This window comes from Rhinatrema bivittatum, chromosome 15 (genome assembly GCF_901001135.1).
Source record: "Rhinatrema bivittatum chromosome 15, aRhiBiv1.1, whole genome shotgun sequence".
Taxonomy (NCBI): domain Eukaryota; kingdom Metazoa; phylum Chordata; class Amphibia; order Gymnophiona; family Rhinatrematidae; genus Rhinatrema; species Rhinatrema bivittatum.
The window spans coordinates 49,771,972-49,787,982 of record NC_042629.1 but is presented as its reverse complement, the minus strand read 5'-3'; the positions used below and the strand labels follow the sequence as shown (position 1 = coordinate 49,787,982).

General features: G+C 46.6%; 1 protein-coding gene across 3 annotated transcripts in view; it reads right to left on the bottom strand.

The window, feature by feature from the left end:
- The window catches only part of CHD1L (chromodomain helicase DNA binding protein 1 like), a 79,566-nt gene that overhangs the window by 42,517 nt on the left and 21,038 nt on the right, over positions 1 to 16,011 (bottom strand). For 2 of the 3 annotated variants that reach the window (XR_003852798.1, XM_029578148.1), the window contains exons 7-12: positions 7,273 to 7,435; positions 6,216 to 6,371; positions 5,201 to 5,293; positions 3,294 to 3,390; positions 2,327 to 2,400; positions 704 to 814 (exon numbers count right to left, since the gene is read on the bottom strand). Coding sequence is in view for 2 of the 3 variants with exons in the window: in XM_029578148.1 (XP_029434008.1) it covers positions 704 to 814; positions 2,327 to 2,400; positions 3,294 to 3,390; positions 5,201 to 5,293; positions 6,216 to 6,371; positions 7,273 to 7,435 (694 nt within the window). In the remaining variant the exon portion in view is untranslated. The remainder of the gene's footprint in view (positions 1 to 703; positions 815 to 2,326; positions 2,401 to 3,293; positions 3,391 to 5,200; positions 5,294 to 6,215; positions 6,372 to 7,272; positions 7,436 to 16,011) is intronic. The other variant, XM_029578149.1, reaches the window with a different exon arrangement.

Genomic DNA, 16,011 nt, shown 5'->3' with positions numbered 1-16,011 from the left:
CCTGAGTTTACGGTTTGAATATGCTACGAGATATGTTCATGGTATGATGATTTAAATGGATACTGAATGTGCATGAGGATAATTGTTTAAAACCTCTCTTATATTAAGGATAAAGAGATTTAAAAAGCACGGCTGCTGCCAGGGATCTGAGAATTTTGCTGTGGAATTTGGTGCCAGAGGATGTGGTGAAGGCCAGTAGCATAGCCGGGTTTAAAAAAGGATGATGCCAAATTTCTGGAGGACAGGCCCATTAACAAGTATTGGCCTGACAGTGTTGGGGAACACCGCCGCTTACTGTCGGGAGCTGGGAGTGAATGAAAGGGAATGGATCTACGCTGGGTACTACCAAGGTGAGTCAGATGGGTTTCTGGGCTCAAATGCACCTTTGGTCTAACTCAGCATGGCACACCTTTATGTTCTTATGTACAGAGAAGCTGTATGAACAATTATAAAAATAACATTAGAGTAAATTCAGTCATTGTTTTCTTTTTAGTTGACAGAGGTAAGGGGATCACTTTTTACCATGAACCCCTGAATTACTGCAAATACTACGGAGGCTACCATCAACTCTTTAAAGATGAAAAAACACTCAGAAGAAACAGAATCTGATCCCGCCCTTCAACCAAGCCAGAAAGTTTACAGCATAACATAACATATTCTCTTCCCCATCCTCCCAGATCCACCAAGAGATAGCGGCTCTCACCTGCCTTTGTGCTCAGAAGAAAAACAAAGATGGGCTGATGACTAAAACTCTTGATAGCCAAGTGTCTTTCCTCTCCTCTGACAGAGCCGTCTAGCCGCTCGTAACTATAACCTTATACAAAACAAAATCCACTTAATACAGAAAAATAGTGCACCTCCTTATGATTAATCACAGGATTTTAGATTCCTAGGGGGGGGGGTCAATATTTAAAAGCTGGCTGGTTATCTAAGTTAGCCGGACAGATGGGATATTCAGCAGCATAGCTGTGCTGCTGAATATCCCCACATAAATCGCTACTTAGATGGATAAGTGGATAAGGGGAGGAGGAATAGCCTAGTGGTTAGAGCAGTGGACTGTGAACCAGGAGTCCAAGGTTCGAGTCCTGCTGTCGCTCCTTGTGACCTTGGGCAAGTCACTTTACCCTACATTGCCTCAGGTACAAAAACTTAGAGAAATACCTACAGTACCTGAATGTAAACCGGTGTGATATCTCAATTGAGATCGAATGTCGGTATATAAAAATAATAAATAAGTCATATCTGTCAAAGTTTAGCCCTGCTATTGAGGAGGTCTAACTTAACCAGATAATTTATCTGCTTAAGGCTGAATATTGCCACTTAGCTGGATAACTTACTGCCCCCGACCCACTCATTGCCCGGCTAACCAGATATTGACCTCCTAGAGGCTCTCTCTAAATGAACACTCAAATGTCCATTAAATTGCCAAAAGCATACTATCTGCCTCGTCTGCAGCTTTTCATTTGCCATAGGGTAACAATACAATTAAGTCAGAAAGAGGAGAAGAGCATGGGTGCAATGCAGCGATAAAGGGGAACGCATTTCAGCCTCTTTCATTCTGCTTTCCTGTGAATATTTTCCCCAGTCTATGTGATTTGTATGCAGAATTGAGTGGCACGGTAGAAAAGGAGATCCTGCCTGCTAAACACAGGGGTGAACCTGCAATTCATAAATATTCAGGAGCACTATCTTTGAATTTTTGGGAGATTAAAATTACGGCACGTCCTAAACTGACTGTGGGAACAGTGTGGGAAGGTGGCTGATAGCTTGGACTTTCTACATAGGCTGTGTTAAGGAAGAGAAGGGGTAATGAGGCAGGTTTTATTTACCTTGGTTTTATTTACCTTGGTCATTCTTTTGTTATCTCAGTGTTAATCTCTCTTTTGCCTTCTCTTCATTCCAAGTTGCATTTTATCCCTGTTTTATTGTAACTGCTACCTTATTCTTCTATCACATGTTAATGTTTTTAAGTTATTAAGTATTTATTCTGTTGTCACATCTTGTTATTTGTAAACCGGCATGATGCGACTCCCATCGCGAATGCCGGTATATAAGAAATTTAAATAAATAAAATAAAATAAATAAATAAATAAATGATGGAGGTGGAGGGAGAATCAGGGTTTGTTTTTCTTCAGGTAAGGATTGAGAGAGAAAGAAAATTGAAGCGGTTGATGAGCCTGTTGGAAAGCTGTATGCCTGTGCTGGAAACTTCACTGGTGTTTGTGGGTTTCTGCCTCAACGTTAATAAAATGATTTTAAAACAAGAAAAAGAATCTTAAAAAAGAAAATGAAACTGCCAAACGGGCTACCCAGTGCAAATTGGTACCTCTGTACTCCATGTAATCTTGTAGGACGTCCAACATGCGGGTCATCTGGCTAAACAGCAAAACGCGATGGCCCCTATGCGGACAGAAGCCAAACTCCATTAGGAACCGTGAAACGAATCTGAGGATCCCAGGCACAGCATCGGCACCCAAATATGTACAAAGGTGCAACAATTTCTATTGAAAAGCACTGGACACCATACTCCCGGCCAGCTGGATCCAAAGCTATCAGGCAACGAGTACTGGGCTCACCATTAGGAAGCTTAAAAATGCAGAGGTCCATATTCAGTCACTGTCTGGATAGCAAAGTCATCCGGATAAACTTATCCGGATAACTTTGGAGGCACAGTGAATAGCCGGCTAACTTTAGGACAGCTCTTTGACTCGATCAGACTTAACTGGCTAAGGCATCCGGCTAGCTCTGAATATCATAGTTGGCCAGTTGAACTCCTCCGGGCTATGCCACCAGAAAAGCCCTTAACCTAACTGGCTAAATTCTAGCCAGATAAGTTCCCAAATATTTCATTTAGCTGGCTAACTTCTGAGTTAGATGGTTACATGCCTCTGAATATGGACCTGGGTTTTTGGTTTTGGTTTTAAGGCAACACTATATTGTTATTTTCTACTTGTAGGTCTGAACATTGTTTCTGCTTTGCAAGCCACTGTAGATAAGATTTTATACATTTATCATGGGGAAGGATAATTTTCAGTTTGTGCACGGAGCTTGCAGTTGCACCGGTACTTTGTGGGAACGTTTGCAAACACAAATTCCCCGCAGAGGTTTCCTTTCAAAAATTTGTTTTGCTCAGCAGGGACTGGGCTCTCCCGCCATGTACTTTCATGGGACAGTCCCGCTGTGGACTGGGTGCTTCCCCCTCCTCCCATACTGGGGGGGAGGGGGAAGGAAGACATAACCCCACAGGTACAAACCCATTCCCCTTAACAATCAAACAGCAGAGCATCACATACCCGGTGTGCAGGAAAGCTAAGATTTTATCTAACAAGTGAACCTTCCCGCTGGCTTCTACAAGATGCTCTCCAATTTGAAAGGGCTCTGGTTCAACACCTGTGACAGAAATATAGGTCCACGTTAGAAGAATAATTGGCAAAGCAATATTTTGATAACGCTGCACAGTGCTTAGGTTCGTAAGCATGAAATGGCTCCACCCTAATGGCTCTGTTTCCCTGAAGCGGGGGCGGGCATGGTTATTTATTTATTTAGTGCTAAATTAAAACACCATATCCCTGGTCTAGGCAAATTGCCAAACAGCATAACAAAAACACACAAAACAAAGACGAAGCCAGAAAAGTTGCCTGCACAATTCAGAAACTGGCTGCCAAGTGGCGGAATTGCTTCTGTCACCTTTTCAGGCCCGGTATCATCCCAGAGCAGAATCAAAACCACGCAAGTTTAAGCTGAGAATTAAAAAAAAAAAAAGGCCTTGACCCTTTCTCTCAAAGATTAATAAACTGTTATAGTTAGCAAGTAGAGCTCTGCTTCTGACACACCATCCCTCTCCCCACTCCTCCATTTTTGGTGAATGAGCTTAAAGCATCTGTGTCATAAAACACGGCCAGGGGAAAGGCAGAGAAAGCATGGGACGCTCCCAGTGGTACGCTGCGAAACCATAAACTAGCACTTCCCCTACCCTTATTACATGTGGTCAGCACCCGGAATGCCCCAGCATGCCATGACCCCGCCAGGGATCTGCAAACAAACTGCTGACGGCAGGAGGCCTGGCATGGCCACTGCTGAAAGATGGCGCGACTTCAGGATCATCTGCTCAGCTGCGTTCAGTCTGTCACTAGGGGCATAGCTGCAATTCTGGGACTCCCCCTGAAATCCTTCCCTGCAGTCTTCAGAGTGATGGCTAGCCCCAGTTGGCTTAAAAGCAACGTCAATCCAGCTAACCTCATGGACAAGGTTTAAACCAATCGCGAGATCTCATGGTCATTCTCCCCCCCCCCCCCCCCCAGCCGTAAAATTCTGTAAAAAAAACAAAAAAAAAAACCAAAAATAAAAGGAACCCGTGTCACACTATTTAAACCATCTAAATCAATTATTTTAATGAGATTTTAAGCTGCATCAGCAAGCTTTAACAACGTGTTCTGAACGGACAGAACCATTGGGTCTTTTAATCATTTGCGGCAAGGTCTTTATATCCAGCGAAAGCTTGAAAGTGCTATCAAACGTAGTCTATCCCCATTTAAACAGTTATCACTCCAAACCCGACAATGGCCGGTGTTTCGCTACGAAGCGCGTAGCTTCTTCAGGGGTGAGTATCACCAGTAGAGCACAAATACTTCTGATCCGGACGCTGAGTCTCGAAATAGATCTTCACGAGAAGCGCTCTGTCCGTTCAGATCACGTTGTTAAGGCTTGCTCATGTGGCTGAAAATCTCACTAAAATAATTGATTTAGATGGTTTAAATAGTGTAACAGGGGTTCCTTTTATTTTTTGAGTTATTGATATATAGGACCAAAAAAAACCCAAACCCAACCAGGTACGGCTGCGGCGACAGTCCTACAAATAAGGCTGCATATAACCCTTTCACCAGGATCCCTTCAAAAGGTACAGTGAAACCACAGTAGCAGGAAAATCATTCCTTTCTTCCCAACACTTCTGCAGGTCGTGGAGGAAGCAGAGGTGGATGACCAGAGTGCTTGGGAAGAAGGATGTTAGCACATTTTACAAACCAGGAGAATCCTGCAGTAACTTTATCCCCACCCAGATCTCGTTCTGCTAGGGAAGAGCTTCTGTTAGGAGGAGCTATCACTTAAAACGCAATGGGATGCTTTGCTGATACCCTGTTGTACGTGTAAACCTCTTTAAGAAACAGTGGTGGTGTCTTTGCATAAGTACGCACTGTCCTACCGTCAAACAAGTATGGATGAGCCACGCACTTCCGGAGCTGAGCGAGCACGTTGACGAGCCTGGCTTTCTTTCCTGTGTCATTCTCAAAGGCGTCTGAAATATACAAAATTGCAAAACTATTCCACATCTTACTTCAATTCTCCTGTGTAGCCGTGTTGTAGTAAATTTAATCTTTAATTGGGATCTGTCTTTTCTGATAAAGCCCCTATGCTACCGTGAAGGGGTTTTCAATTATTTTTTTCTTGTTCTGGTTGAGAGGTCTGAATGGGCAAAAGTGAATCAGTTATTTATTCTTTCAGATAACAGAAAGACAAGGGGGTACTCCATGAAGTTAGCAAGTAGCACATTTAAAACTAATCGGAGAAAGTTCTTTTTCACTCAACACACAATAAAGCTCTGGAATTTGTTGCCAGAAGATGTGGTTAGTGCAGTTAGTATAGCTGTGTTTAAAAAAGGATTGGATAAATTCTTGGAGAGGTCCACTGACTGCTATTGATCGGGTTGACTTGAGGAATAGCCACTGGTATTACTGATATCAGTAGCATGGGATAGACTTAGTTTTTGGATACTTGCCAGGTTCTTATGGCCTGGATTGGCCACTGTTGGAACCAGGATGCTGGGCTTGATGGACCCTTGGTCTGACCCAGTATGGCAACTTCTTATGTTGTTATGTTCTTATACACCCACTCCTCTTCCCTTACAGTGCCAGATCACAGCAACACTTCTGACTGAGCCAGAGGCTCCAAGGAGCAAGAGGAAACTGCTGGAGCCCCTTGACCAAAACTCTACATCTCTTCTTGCCTTTTGCTCTCTCGATCTTTCCCCATTTCTGACTCTTCTCGCTCTCCAGCCCTCAAATTTCTATCCCTCCCCCTCAGCAACAGGTCCCAAGCAGCCACTCTTTCCAGTTTCATCTCTGCATCACTCCCATGTCAGCACCATTTCAGAAGCGAGTTACAGAGTCCCCACCCTTTGCCCTGTGGGAAAGAACTGACGGGCTGTGCCATTCAGCTACCGAGATCTTTCATCAGGATAGCTCTGTAGTATTTCTTCTGCAGTGCTGACATCCCGTGATACACCAGCACCTCCGTCTTCTTTGGCAGGTCGACAGCCACCTCGGATTTCACCCTCCTCAGCAGAAACGGCTGCAGTAGACTGTGGAGCTCTTTAGCTGTGGGGGGGGGGGGGAAAAAAACCCAACAAAACATCGCAACCGAACCGAGCAGAACCACAGAATTGAATGTACTAAGGCAATTTCAAACTGCTTTCCCTCACTCCTTTCCTTTCTTGGAGGCCTTTTGCCTTTTATTGCCCTTCAGACTTAACGGGTACCTAACTCTGTCTTCACCGGACCACTGCCTCACGTTTTATTTTATTTGATAAGGGGAGCGGGGATTCAACATAACCCATGGGCATTTCTCCTTTCAAAAGAAAAAAAGTAAAACAAAAGCTCCTGCCAACTTTAAGCCGAAGCCCAGCTTTGAGTCAATGACCTGATGGAATCAAGTGGGCAGGGTACAAGGTCCTCTGGAGGTCAGCCAGCTCTGCTGCAAGACCAGCTGGCACAGGCAGAGTACCTGAAGCAGCGAGCAGCGCACCGGCAGGTGACCTGAGCTGAACCCAAGCAAAGGACAGCCTCCCCTCCCTGCGATCGTGCTGGGCTCTCTGTGGAATATGAGTTAACTGAACACACACGGGGCTTGGCTTCACAATCAAACAGGTGCACAGATACCGGAGATAAAAGCTGGAAGTACAAAACCCAGGGCAACTTGGCACGCTACCCGCCCTCGGACTCAGAGCAGCATGAACTAAAGGTCAGATCCAGCTATAAGAGCTGGGGTTGCTCGGGTGTCATGAGCGCATTACAAGTGGGATTTTACACAGGGGCAACTTACAAAAAAAAAATCAAACGAAAAACATTCTGGGTCTCGTGAAGCATCATAAGGGCATTTCACACAAACCCTGCCATGGAATGATTTCAAATATGTTGGATGCCCCCCCCCCTCCCCCGAGAGCCAGGGGAATCACTGCTTCACGGCGACATGCGACAGTCATCACGGCGCACTACTGACTTTGCTCGGTGTCCTCGTCCAGCTCCTGGTAATGGTCAACAAATTCGTTCGTCACTTCTCTAGGGAACACGTCGGGCTCAATAAAGCTAAGAAGCGAGTACAGCTCTTCCAAGTTGTTCTGAATGGGAGTGCCGGTCAGCAGGACCTTGAAGCCCACCGGAAACTGCACAGGATGCAAAAAAAAAAGGAAAAATCGGTCAGCAGCACGGCCCAGTTCAGGCCTCAGATGGACAAAATCTGCAGGAGCCATGGCTCACAGCACTGTGGATTTCAGCACGTTTCAGGGCAACGCCGTGTCAACCACTGCTGGGAACCTAAGCTAAACGCCACCATAAAACGCATCAAAAGCGCTGTTCTTGGAACCACGTTTTAAAAGCGGCCGAGTGCGACCACAAGGGAGGAAATTCAGAACGGGCTGCTGAGGACGTGACCGCACCCCAGGAGGTGGCAGCCTAGTCAGCAAGCTCCGTTAAGGCAGCTCTGAAGGGCCAGCAACGGGGAAATCCAGCACCTAAAGTGAGCCACTGCAGTAGCTAGGCCATCGAGGTGGCCAGTAAGCCTAAAACTGGTGACTGGAAGATGTCATTCAGGCAAAGAGAATGGAGGAGCAGCTCAGTGTTTAGAGCAGAGGGCGGAGAATCAGGGAAGCCAGGAACCTGCTGCTCCTTGTGACCTTGGGTAAATCACTTCACCCTCCACTGCCTCAGCTACAAACGTAGGGGGTGACTTCCTAACCTGTGTTAGGACTTAACACAGAGATAGTGCAGTATTGCAAATACTGCATGCTCTCTCCCCCCCACCGAGAAATCCAGGGCGACGCAGATACGCAAACGACTGGATTTCTTGCCAACAAACTAACGTGGCTTGCTGCGAAGTCCACAAGCCGCATTATTCTATGGAAAGCTCGCAACGCCTCCAAAGACGCATCTAATGCACACCCCCGATGTTCCCGGGGGTCGAGTGGCCCACACTCTGCCAGCCCCCTCCCCTAAGGGAGACAAGTTAAAACCCTCAGCCACTGCAACCTCACCCCCCCCCAAGACAAGTTGAGACTGTTAGTCCCATCAGCCCCCCTGGCTGCCCCTCAAGGTGGCCAAAGTTTAAAAAAAAAAAAAAAAAAATGTCAAGGTCTGGACTGGTCCTGCCCCCATTTCCAAAATCTACCCCCTTTCAGACAGAAAAATCCCACCCAACTCTCCCACAGCAGCCCCTACTGTGCCGGACCCAGCAGCCCCATTTAATAATGGCAGCAGTCAGCCAAATATCCACTTTTGTCCATAGGACACTAGGGAGCGCTCTGAGCTCCACTGGACCACCAGGGATAGGATCTGAGGGGTGATCAGAGGGACTGGAGGGGGTGATTTTTCTGTCTGAAACAAGGTGGAAGGATAAGATTTTGTATTTGACTGGAGGGAGGGGGGGGGGGGGGGTTTGCATGGTCTGTTTGGGCCCTTTAATAAAATGGCAGCCTAAGACTCTGTGGCTGCCACCGTGCAGGTCGCCTCACCAACATATTTTTCTCGGCGGTAAAAAAAAAAATACCCACGGGATTTACAGAACTGCAGTACCAAGTACCATTGCTTAGTGAACCCTGAGATATTTTTCTCTCTGGGAAAAATACTGTGGCTTAGTAAACAGACTCCTTAGATTATAAGCCCTCTGGATACACATCTACAGTACCTGAATGTAACGCACCTTGAGCTACATTTTAAAAATATATATGGAAGTAAGACAATTTGGTCAGATCATGCCCTCTGCTGGATGGTAGCGAAAAGGCCCAGTGAGAACGTCAAGAAAAGATTTTGGATGCTAAATGAAAGCTTATTAAGAGGTGAGAAAGCAGACAGTCATTCTGGAATATTCTGAATTAAATGGAGGGGAGGTGGGATCCAGGATGAGACCGACAAGCCGTGCTATGAAAACAAAAACCACAAAGCAAGAAAATGCAGATCAACCTGTAAATCAAATAAAACTGGAGGGGAAGCCAAGAAATAAATAAAGGGAAAATGATAAAAGGACCTCACAGAGCTGAGAGGAAGATTATTCTTATTATCTAAAGATTTTTTGTTTTAGATCAACTCTACATCGATATAGTCAGAGAGCCAGCAGGTACACTGATGTGCACAGCTTTATCCAGATGCTCAGCGGGACCCCCCTGCTGCCAAATGCACCAGGGCAACGTTACGGGTACCGCTTCACCCAGATAACACCAGAACAGCTCATGCAGATAGCCGGACGGCGCTCAACGTGCCGCCGACTTGTGCATTCTGACAAAGCTTAAGTAACTCAGGTTGTTCTAAAAATTCCCCTCCGCACGTCTGAATTTAAGAGGGGAACTGGCCTGAATGAGCCACAAATCAGTTCTACGTGCGCTTACATCCCAACTCCAGCCTCCGCCACCCCCCCCCCCCCCCCCCCCGGGAATGCCTATTTTCTTGGCGCGCAAAAACAAAATATGCATGAAATCGGGTTCCGAACATCGTTTTATGTGAACGAAGCCTGGGCAATTTTCTAACAAACCCTTTTCTGCATGTGAAGGACTCTGAAAATCACCCCCAGACTCTAGCAAAAGGGCTTGCACGAAGACTGCATGGAGTAAGAAAAAACAGTCATCCGCTTGGAGCGGCTGGGACTTACAGCGGGCAGGCAAGCACCAGGTTAACATTCAGAAGAGCATCCACCTTACAAGGGAAGACGGCAGCGGCAGTTATGGCCGTAGGACGCGGAAAAGCCCCTTGATAGAATCAGCTAGAGTACACCAAAACGTAGGAGTGGGCCTAGGCTTTGGAAGCTGAATTTCTCATCCTTTCGCAGCTCCTGAAGCATGTGTAAAAATAAATGAGGCCTAGTCGAGATTCCTTAGGTTAGGGATGTCCCCTCCACAGTTTGTCCAGGTCATGGAGCCCCTAGCTGAGAAAATCCTGAGATATAGAGAGGGAACAAATGTAGATACAACCAGTTATAAGATTTTTTTTTTTTTTGCCATTGTTTTGCTTACTATCACAAAACCCTACGATCTCTGCCAGTGCTGATGAAAGAGAGACTGAGTAGCTATGGGAACGTCTCAGGCTTCAAGGCCAACGCAGAGAAATCAGAGGCCCTGAAGCATCAGCACAGCAACTGAAAACAAACTTTCCCATTTAAGTGGGTTTAGAATTATTTCAACTATTTAGGAGTAAAACTAATGAATGACTGGAGGTTGCTATAGGAGGCAAACTATCTAGACCTGATGGAAAATTTGACAAAAGTTTTAAAAACAATGGTCTGCCTGTAACATGTCATGGTTTAGAAAGATAGCCAGTATTAAAATCAATATCCTTCGGAGAATATGTTCTCGGTTTCAGACTCTTCTCAATGGAGGGTTTTTGAGAATGCTTATTTGATTATATTTGGAATAGGAGTCTACTCTGAATGCAAAGGCAGCAAGGTGGTTTAGTGGTACCTCACATTTTGCGTTATCATCTGGCTAATCCAGTAAAGCCAGCCTCAGAACGGGTTATCTTTAGTTAACAAAAAAACAACGGATACAAATGGAGCAAACATAGATGTAGGATTGACAATTGAATCAATTATTAGCTCTAAGATGGGTGATTAAAGGATTTAAGTACCCAAGTGCTGGGTTTATGAGTGTAGATTAGTATCGCTCCATGGTGTGACTTCATCTTGAATATTGTGTGCAGTTCTGGTCACCACATCTCAAAAATGATATAGCAGAATTAGAAAAGGTACAGAGAAGGGCGACCAAAATGATAAAGGGGATGGAACGATTCCCCTATGAGGAAAGGCTGAAGAGGTTAGAACTCTTCAGCTTGGAGAAGAGATGGCTGAGGGGGGATATGAGAGAGGTCTACAAAATAATGAGTGGAGTGGAACGAGTAAACGTTAATCAGTTGTTTACTCTTTCAAAGAGCTCAAAGACTAGGAGACACAAAATGAAGTTACTAGGTGCTACATTTAAAACTAGTAAGAGAAATTATTTTTTACTCAATGCATAATTAAGCTCTGGAATTTGTTGCCAGAGGATGTGGTGAAAGCTGTTAATGTAGCTGCATTTAAAAAAGCTTTGCACAAGTTCCTGGAGGTAAAGTCAATAATGAGAGGAAGAGGAGCATGGTATAAAGTAAAGTCCCTTGAGGAAAATCAATCGTTCAGTTGTAGGTGCTTATAAACAGTTTATTAACAAAGAAACTCCTATGTTTTCAATTGTTTACATTATAAACAATAAAACGTCCCCCAACACGGACACCATGTTTCGCCAAAAAGGCTGCGTCGGGACTCCTTCAACCAACGAGAGATTGTGGCTTTTGAGGCTTTATCTTCTTTCTTTGCACCCCCGAACAACACAAAGAGGTGATCCGACTTCTGGAAACTGTTAGTAACCTTAAGATAACGCAACAGAGTCCTGCACACATCCGAAAGATGAAGCTCACTCTCCTGCGGAGACTCCCTAGACCACTCTGGAAAAGCCGGAAGTTCCATTGTCTGATTCAAATGAAAAGTGGAAACCACCTTCAGTAAAATGGAGGGGAACCGTTCACAATGTTATCCTATCGTTATCAATACGTAGAAAAGGATACCCTGCAAGAGAGCCTGCAGCTCCGAAATCCGCCTGGCCAAACATATGGCTACCAGAAAAACAGCCTTCAACGAAGCTCCTTTTAAGAGCTCAAAAGGAGCCCCACAGAGCACTCGCAGCACCAAGATGAGGTTCCAATCCATACATAAATTCCTTACCGGAGGCCGTAAATGCTCGACTCCTTTCAGAAATTGCACAACATCCGGATGGGAGGCTAAAGACCTCCCCCACAACCTGCCCCTAAGGCATCCCAAGGCCAAAACCTGAACACGGAGGGAGCTATAAGCTCACAACCTCTGCTGCAAAAAGGCCAAAGTGTGAGGAACACCCACAGTTAGAAGGTTGAGTTGCTGCTATAGACACCAAGACGCAACGCCTTCCAGACCCTGACCATACGCCACAGAGGTAGCAGGCCTTCTAGCCTGGAGCAAAGTGGAAATGACTGGCTCCGAATATCCCCTCAGGCGCAACTGCCGCCTCTCAAAAGCCAAGCCACGAGACAAAATGCGATCCTCCTGATCTGAAAATATGGGGCCTTGCCGAAATCACCCTGGCACGTGAGCCAACCTGAGGGGTCTGTCTATTGTGAGATACACCAGATCTGGCGCCACCAGACCCACCTTCCCAGGATGTGCCTCTATGTGCCACAAGACTCGACCGATGAGTGGCCAAGGAGGAGACACGTACAGGAGAACTCCCTTAAGCCACGGGCACATTAGAACATCCAGCCCTTCTGTCCCGACTTTTCTTCTGAGACTGAAGAATCTTGTCACCTTCACATTGGCTCTCGTTGCCATTAGATCCAACAGGGGAATGCCCCATTTGGCAAATAGGCAATCCCAGGCTTCCGGGGATAACTCCCATTCCCCTGGGTCTAGCTGTTGTCTGCTGAGGAAATCCGCTTGCACATTGTCCATACCTGCAATGTGCAATGCCACTACTCCCTCGAGATGAAGCTCTGCCCAAACAAATAACTGCTGAGCCTCCAGAGCCATTCCTTGACTCTTTGTCCCTCCTTGACGACTGATGTATGCCACGTTTTTGCATTGTCCGAGAAGATTCTCACCATCCAGCTCTTGACCCAAGGTAGAAAAGCCTCCAGGGCCCTGCAAAACGCCCTCATCCTCAGGCAATTGATCGATCAGGTCCCCTCCGTTGATGACCAAAGACCTTGGGCAGACCGCCCCTGACACACCACCCCCCAACCCTTGAGGCTGGCGTCTGTGGTCACTACCACCCAATCCAGGGCCTACAGATCCACTCCCTTCTCCAAGTTGTGAAGGCAGAGCCACCACGAGAGAATGGACCTGGATGCTGCCAGAAGAGGTAAATGTAGGCGATACTCCTCTGACAACGGATTTCATCTGGACAACAGTGCCTTCTGCAAAGGCTGCATGTAAGCAAAGGCCCACAGAACCAAATACAATGTGGAAGCCATGGAACCCAGGCTCTGCTGCAAATAATCCCAGACCTTTGGCACCGGAAGATGGAAGAGATGCTTCACCTGCGCCTGCAACTTCGACCCTCTGCCTGCGGTCAGGAACACCCTCTGCCTTTCTCCAGATCCTTGACACTCTGATTGGGTAGACTACCATCAGACTCCCTTCCTCTATCCTGATCCTCCGTAGACAACTGATCCACAGGCAAGAGAGGAGGGGGGGAATCCCCAGCCTCCCTGGCAGCCGCGGACCTCTGACTGCGATCCTCCGTCGGCCTAACTGTCAAATTCGATCCTCCCGGGACTGCAACCGCAGCCCCCGATGAACTAGTGGCCCTCCTTTCACCAGCTGCGCCCGCGGAGGTTCCCCCCTCCCCCTGACGGGCAGCCGGTACAGAGGGAGCGTGCGTTTAGCCTCACAGACCAGCGGCTGCACGTCCTACATGCTGCCATGCGTAGTTTTGGCGCCATTCCCCACAAGGCACAAGCGGCAGAGCTATGGGGAATAATTTAAACTGGCACGCGCTGATCAGAAAGAATAGCCGCACACGGCAGACAGCAAGTCGAGCCGTGTGACCACGCCACGCCGAACAGCGTACAGGAAACCTCCTCCAGACCCCGGGATCCCCCGGCGGTAGAAAGAGAAGGCAGGCTCCCAACTCACTCCCTGCTACCGGCACCAACTGCCTCCCCTCTGTCAAAAGCGCCCCACTGTCGCGACTGAAGCTTCTGGCTTCACCTAATCTTCTTCTTTTTTTTTTTCTTTAAACTTAATAAAAACCAACAAAAAACAACCAGGAATGCTTCCCTGTCTGGGGATGGCGGCTTGAGGGAGGAGACCTCAGAGGCAACAAGGGAGCCAATCTCCTGGCTATCAGGGCCTCTGGAAGCCATGGGCTACAAACAGACAGGGGTTACCAACCCCCCGGTCGCCTAGCGCCACCTGAGGGATGGTCCACAAAGGTACCTAACACCTCAGGGAGCCTCAGTCCAAACTCTGACCTTTTTTTTTTGTTAGACTGCAGGTTTGTACCTCTACCATCTGCTGGAGGCAGAGAAATACTGAGGGACTGCAGGTGGCACTCTTGGTTATGTAGCAGTGCCTCAACGTTTTTGTTCTCTGCCTCCATCTGCTGGTAGAGATACAAAACCCACTTGTCTGGCCATGAACAGGAAACTGCTTTTGTGCACAACAAAATGGAGAGCCATGAACCAGACCCAGAATGAAAAAATGCCAAGACATTAAGGAATGAGTATTTGGGGGGAAACGAAGCTTTCGGGCATGAAACACTTCCAGAGCACTCATGGCTCACACGCAAAATGACAGAAAGGTACCCTGTCAGCAGCTCTCCAGAGCTTCCCCGCGTCTGTCTCTTCATGCACCTAATCCATACATCACAGACAAGGGCATCTGATTGGTTTACACAGTGTGTGATGTCATGAGTAACATGTGGCTATGGCTGTCAACTCTAGATTTTCAGGACAGCTGGATTCAATCCTGCTTTTAGCCTGCTGTCTGCCTGGACTTGCTTTATCTTAAAGAAATCAATAGGGATACCAGAAATTCAAATTTATGCAGGACTGTCCTGAAAAAAATGCTCCCACACATGCAAGCAAAAAGCTTAAAGAATTTCTTAAACTATTCTTTGTATTCCAGGATTCCCTTCCATCCCATTTCTTATAAATGCCATCTCCTCTACAATCAGGTCACAGCAGCAGCAGCAGCTCTATGGCTAAGAGTCATCTATCCCGGCAACCTTCGTAATCAGTACCCATGGGACCTGAACCTGACCAGCAGGTGTCATCGTGGTGCAATCGATGGGACACTGTCCCCGGGGGTGCCTTCATCGTTGGCTCTACAGGCTCGCCCAGCCCATGCTGGCCCAAGCAGTCGTGTCCAGGAACCAAACCCAGGTCTCCCCCACACGACAGCACAGGGCCCAGGAATTTTCATACCATAGTATCCATTACAGCTTTACAACTTATACTCCTGGGGGAATTCTGCACACAAAAACTGAACATTCTGCAAAATTCTGCAAACTTTATATTGGTCAAAATATCACAATTTACATGAAAGTCTTTAAGTAATTACAGATGACAGAAATTCTCTAATTTTTTCTTTGGAGGGTTCAGTCAATGAGCAATCTCATATATTAAAGGACCAAAATCACCTCTATTTCTACAGCAATTTTTCAGCTGTAAAATTGATGTAGAAATAGAGGTGATTTTGGTCCTTTAATATATGAGTCTTTAAGTAATTACATTTTTAAATTATTACAGAAAAAAGTTATTACTTAAAGTTGCAGTAAGAGTGTCTCTTCCACATGCACACACCCTCATACAGGCTCCCTCACTCTCTCGCACACACACATCCCCTCATACAAGGCCCTCTCTCTTGCATGCACACCCACACAAGCTCCCTTTCTCTCTCACACAGGCTACCTATGTCTCTCTCTCACGCAGCCCTTCACACAGGCTCTGTCTCACACATACACAATCCCTTCACACAAGCTCTGTCGCACACATACACAATCCCTTCACACAAGCTCTGTCGCACACATACACAATCCCTTCACACAGGCTCTGTCTCACACATACACAATCCCTTCACACAAGCTCTGTCGCACACATACACAATCCCTTCACACAGGCTAGCACCCTCACATACACACGATCCCTTTTTCATACACATGAGCTCCCAATCTCTCACACACATACACACTCC